This window comes from Rhododendron vialii, chromosome 13a (genome assembly GCF_030253575.1).
Source record: "Rhododendron vialii isolate Sample 1 chromosome 13a, ASM3025357v1".
NCBI classification, from domain to species: domain Eukaryota; kingdom Viridiplantae; phylum Streptophyta; class Magnoliopsida; order Ericales; family Ericaceae; genus Rhododendron; species Rhododendron vialii.
This window is the reverse complement of record NC_080569.1, coordinates 6646758-6652975: the sequence shown is the minus strand read 5'-3', so window position 1 is coordinate 6652975 and position 6218 is coordinate 6646758. Positions and strand designations below refer to the sequence as shown.

At 39.7% G+C, this 6218-nt stretch overlaps 1 protein-coding gene across 1 annotated transcript; it reads right to left on the bottom strand.

The window, feature by feature from the left end:
* Window positions 1–4014: 4014 nt before the first annotated feature.
* LOC131314218 (expansin-A8-like) lies at window positions 4015–5586 on the bottom strand. The gene is made up of 3 exons (XM_058342721.1): window positions 5342–5586; window positions 4825–5137; window positions 4015–4705 (listed from the first exon to the last, which is right to left on the bottom strand). Exons 1-3 carry the CDS (start codon window positions 5484–5486, stop codon window positions 4402–4404), a joined length of 762 nt encoding a protein of 253 aa, XP_058198704.1. The 5' UTR covers window positions 5487–5586; the 3' UTR covers window positions 4015–4401.
* Window positions 5587–6218: the final 632 nt, after the last annotated feature.

The window sequence follows — 6218 nt, the reverse complement described above, 5'->3', positions numbered from 1 at the left end:
CTCAAAAGGAATTTTTCGGGTCAGAATAGATGCAAGCAGATGACTGATAAGGAGGCAGTAAAGCCTCATTTATGTGGCGCGCATTGGCTATGTGGAAATCTATGAGAGACGAATAAAAGGCCTTCTTTTATGAAAGTTACTTTCTTGAAGTTTTAAGGAGCAGTGAACTTAATTTGAGCAGTTTTAGAGTCAAAGGGCCCATCTTCGGTATTTTTTTTGCGTCTGTCCTTCCTTCCTTCTTTCTTCATTGAGGTTTTTGTTGTTTTGACTTTTGAGTTCCTATCTTGTATTGCCATCTAATTATGATACAATAAGAAAGATAAGTTCCTAGATGTGGTTGTCTTTTTCTAGTGTGTTTGGAGGGGATAAAATAATGCAAAAGAGGGAGAGTAACGGGGACGAAATTGTGCTTCATTTTTTTGGAGGCAAAAAATGGGTTACCTTCAAAAAAAAAAAAAAAATGTAGAAGTAGGTGAACAGATTGAGAAGTTTGGAGTCTCTTCGAGTCTGTACCTTTTTCTGCTTGTCAAAGCCAAGGTTCAGTTGGTGGTCATGTTAATGTCGGGGGTGAGGTGGTTTCATCTGTGGTGTGTTAGTCTGGTAGTTTGGCAGTCGTGGGGTTTTTGGAGGGGTTGGCCAGAAGGTTTTATTAGAGGAGATAGGGTGGTTGCTTCTGCTGTAGATGATCCAGCTTCTAATGCAATAGCCAAGCTTGATGCGGCACCTGTTCATCAAATTAAGAGGCTTGTATTCAGCATGGGCTTGTGTTTCCTTCTGATTCTGTTATTTTTTCTTGGACTTCCAAGGCATTTTCTGACTGCCAGTTTATCTTTTAGAAACTTTGTTGTCCTTAACATAGTTGTGTGACTTCCACCTCCAGTCAATTATAAATAGTAACTATATAAACCACAAGGAGTTAAGTAGCTATCTTTAATTTGATGAAGGTCATATGTGGTACGCAAACCACAAGGGTAAAATAAAAATTCCCTTTACTAGATTTGCACTTGTCAATACGTACGAAGTAATGTTATTCTTGTTTCTATTTTGTAGGCTCAGCATCATCCATCTTGAAGGGGATTTTATCCTTTGGCTGCAGCATCTATACCTTTACCAAAAGAAGAAGCTGAAATAGAGACGATCTTGATACGAAAACATGTTTGTTAGGAAATTGCTTTAGAATATCATTATTATGTGGACTTGAGGCCAAACTCTTTGATATTTGTCATGTTTGAATGGAGTTTTTAACAGCTTTGGGATTTTGCATTTGGTTGCATCACCAGGTCCTATTATGACTCAATATTCAAAGTTGCAAGCTGCGTATTTGGACTGTGTATTTGCCTATTTGGATTTGGGTGCTCGTGTTGGTCCGGGTGTTGTGAAAACCTTTCTTGCTTCAATTCTCTCTTTTCTTTTGCCCCCGGTAAGATAAGTGCTTTCTGGGGTATCTGCTTCACGGGGAAGTTCTAGCTAGTTTAGTTTCATGCTCTTTGTTTCAACTCAGGTCCACCAGTTGCTATGTGTTTGCAACCTGAGTTTTGAATGTATACTCAGCTGCCATGCTTTCTTCATCACAAAAACTTCCAACGATCATTTTTGCAGTGCCGTGTTTCGATAAAAGAGTTCGTTTCAAAAGTTAATCATGGGAATGGGAAGAAAACCGTCTTTTTTGGTAATGAAGTTATATATTAGTCAAAAACTAAATATGTAAGGTGAGGCTCAGAAACACGCCCCCAACGGGCTAACGAAGAAAGATGGCAGAGCAAGCCATCCCAAACATAGAAACTCCCAAGCCCGAAAGAGATTAGTACCCTTTGTTAAGCCCTTGAAGATTTGTTACTTCCTTTAATGGGGAAAAGATGGCCACGTATGAGTACCATTACTCGTTTGGTCCCTCACGATTCCACCATTTTATCAATTTCATTGTGATTATCATTCTTCATCCAAAAAGTTTGAGTTCGGTGGACATGGGTATCTATCTATCTATCTATACAAAGCACAATTTCACACGGACAGACAGACTCAAAATCATTCATTTAACTTCAAATTAATACTCCTATCATCCAATCAACTTGATAGGTTGCAAGGATGTGAAACATGTACGTTGAATTTTGGCCCATGTTCAGTCATAATTGCAAGTTAGAAGATATCAATCAATCTTTCAGTGGATACTGAAATCCTTGACTTCGGAGTTAGCAGAAGATTTTCCACGTTTCGGAAATCCTTGGTTTGCCAAAGGAGATTGCGAAGCATTTAATGCTTTGCTTGTGTATTGGAGTATCAATCACAAGTTTTGCATTCTTGTATTTTTCTTACGAACAAGATCAACTCAGTTATATTAATACGAAAATAAAAAAGTACAACAAAAACAACGAAACAAAATACTGCAACTGTAACAAAACAAAACAAAAATAAAAGAAAGCCGCGTGAAACCAGATGCTGGAGCCAAACTCGTCAGTCATACTCATGAAAGTGGGTGAAGCAAGACCCAAAACCAACTCGAGTTAGACCCGCAACCAACTTGAGCTTGTTCTTGCCGTAGGCTGAAGGACCATTTGTTGTATTCTTGTCTTCAGAGAAAACATGGAGTTTTTTTTTATTTCTATTGTAAATTGTTTTTTGGGAGTTTGGAGTGGTGTACTAGAATTGAGTTATTTAATTTAGCCTGTGCATTTTGTACTGATTATTCCCATATAGAAGAGAACGAATCTGTTTCGTGGATGGATGTAGGTATTTTTTGCCGAACCACGAAAAATTTTGTGTGCTCTTATTCGAGTTTTTTTTTTTCTCATCATTTATTCATTGTCTTTTTTTCTTTTTCTTTTTTTTTCGAATCTCGGCATTGATTTGCTTCCGCTAAAATCCCAGCAAAACATATCAAGACTTACTAAAGTAAATGATTTAGATCCTAAAATTAGACTGTAATGTCTCTCATTGATATCACAAGAGAATATGAGAGATCGTCACATAAGAAGATCTTGATTGGGGAGGGATGGCGTTCATAGCATTATTTAAAATTCTCTGGCTATACTATTAATAGTCACTATCAATCATCTGCACGTAATTATGCAGAATCATCTCTCTCAAACTTCCTTTCCAAAATTTATAATACCTGTGATCTTTATATATAACTCGTTGCAACCAAATTCCACAATCTTTGTCGGCAAGGGGTGGAACGGATATCACTATTCCTGTCCCCTGCCCGATTTCCAACGGAGATTTACTTTTACCCTCCAATTTCTATCCCCATTCCAAACGGAGAACAGAGATCGCCTCGGGAATTCCGGGATTCGAAGTTTTAAAAAAAAAAAAAATGAAAAATTGCTATAGCATATGAAAACAGAGATACATGGCTTTTTTAAAAACCAAAAAGTGATCACAACATTAACTGCACAACATTATCCCATAGTTTCAACATTACCAAAAAAAGATCAAACGTGATCACTACATTATCGATAGTTCCATAGTTCCAACAAAACCAAAAAAGATCAACAATATTCACAACATGATCAAAAGTAATCCTATATATATACCGGGGATTCAGGGACGGGACGTGACAAGGCAGGAATCGGACAGGGATCGAATTCGTGGCAGGTTTGGGGCGGGACAGACTAATCTGCATATCCTACCCGATCTCCGAACAGATCTTCAAATCTGCGAATCGTTCGGGACAGGGATCGAATTGGATACAGACGTATTGGACGAAATGGCCATCCCAATCTTGGACCCGTTAATAGTAATAAAGTCATCTATAAAATGAACAACTTAATCACATGGTTTCTTTCACATTCCGTGGTTCTCAATCACATGAGAACCACGTAAGAAATAATTATTAGATGAGAGCATCTTGATTCATATACTCTAGTACCAGCTAGATTTAAACTTTGAAGGTGGAAATTCAGTCTATCGATCATTACACGTACGAAATAAAAGTCAAAATGAAAGTAGCATCTAAATTGAGAACATATAAATTGGAAGATCGACAAGGCAACCGGTATAAAGACAAGGCTACCGGTATAAAGATAAAAACAGAACATGACTATGTAGGTATTATATTACATCAAGCTACAATAATTATAAGAGTCAATCGAGGCTACCGGCCGGTACTATATAAAGATAAAAACAGAACATCGATCGAGGCTACCGGTACTATATAAAGATAAAAACAGAACATGACTATGTAGATATTATATTACATCAAACTACATCAAATGTGAGAGGCCGAGCTAGCGCGGGCGCATCCTACTTGGCTACCACAGCTTTAGGAAGGCCAACTCACTAAACATACGTTCACCACCCAACCCTTTTCTTACAAGTGTAAAAAAATCCACAAATTTCACTTAAAATCTTAATTGGCCTCGGAAGAAAACGAACTCGTTTCAATGGTATAGTGAATCTAGAAGACTAGAACTGGCTCCCTTCGAAAGTCTGGCCAAACTGCCAATTACCGGGCGCCACGTCGAAACTCGTCACTGTTTTACCGTCGCTGGCGGTGACTTGGAAAGAGAGGCTTTGGCCATTGAGGTAGGAATTGCTCTGCCAGTTTTGGCCCCAGTTCCTTGACATGGGCTGCCACCCTGTTCTCGACCCCTTGATCGACACCGCGTGGATGTCCCCTGCACCCGCGACGTTCGTGATCAAAACCAGGTTGAAGTACGAGTGGCCGTTGATTGTGAACCTAATTCCACCTTTCTTCACACAAGGCACCCTGCCACATGGTAATACGCAAGTTATGTTTCAAAAAATATAGTACAAGTGATTCACTGGGAAATTCTCTACCGGAACATGTTTGAAGATTAAGCTAATAACAGTGATCAATGTATGTACCTTCGGAAGGCAACGGGCACGATTCCGGCTCGGTATTGAGCGATTTGAAGGAAAGAAGGTTCGGCCAGGTCGAAGTGTTGGAGGGGCGGATTGCACCAGCCGCCGTTGTTGTTCGGCAAGGCGTTGTTGGGCGGGCAAAAGTTTGTGGCGGTGACGGTGATGGTGTGCGGGAGGCACCATCTCGGGTCATCGTTGCACCGCATCTCGTAGCATGCCCCGCAGCTCAGTCCGTTGTTGAACAGGGCCGTGCTCAGCGCTGCGGTGTTTGTGCCGTACCCTTGGCTGTACAAGTTGCCGTACCCGCATGCCCCTCCTGCCAAAAAAACACCCGAAAATTATTCAATAAAATTACATGATGGTGATGAAATCAGTGCCTGTCACCGTTCTGTATTACGAACTTTCTGTGTTCTTTTGTTTCTTTCTGTTTGTAGGGAAATACTTATTACAAAACTTTTGCACAGAATGGTGTGAGTTTTGTACAAGGAATTAAGTTTGGAGAATTGAGTTAGGGACATACCCATTGTCCCAGAAGCGTCGCCGCCGCCGTAGAAGGTGGCATGAGCGGTATCCCAACCTCCGTAGTCGGCATTGGTGAGAAGAAAGTAAAAGTTGAGGGAAATGGAGAGAAGAAGTGTAGCCAAAGAGAATTGCTTGGCGGCCATTGGGTGTTTTGAGGGGTTTAGAAATTTTATGTTGCCTTGTGTTGTGTTCTGTGAGGTTTGTGTTGAGGAAAAGGGTAGAGAGATGCTGGCTATTTATAAGAGAAGTCGTTAACAAATACTAGTAATATATAATGTGCGTGTGCGCGCGTGTGTGTGTGTGTGTGAGAGAGAGAGAGAGAGAGATGCAAAGAATAATAGAAGCAAATCAGGCTTAGAGTCGCATGCACTTGTTCTGGTTGGGCTACCAACCGTTATCCGTGGGCCCTACTCAACCCCCTTAATATTATTATTATTATTATTTTTTGATCCTCCCCTTAATATTATTATCACTTTCCATTTTCCCAATACAAAATACTACTATACTACATTATGATATGAAAACCCATACGTACGCCTCAATAATGAAATAGGGTAATTGCTCTATGTTTTGTTTTGTTCAATTTCAAAAGCAAAAGGAAGATTTATTTGTGTTTTTTTTTTGGATAACTCGAGTGTTCGGGCAAGTTTATGTTAATTCTTGGGATTAATTTCAACGTTCACTAACAAAGGTCCATTTAGAGCTAGACAAAATCCTTTTTGAAACATGTGATTGTTGGCTCTATTTCACTTAGGTTTTGATTTTTGCGCTCTACTTTTGTACACATGCGCTCGCTCCACAACTTCATGTACAAAGTGAAGCGTCTGCGTACAAAAGTGAAGCGCCAAAATCAATTTCCTTTCACTTATGGTTAT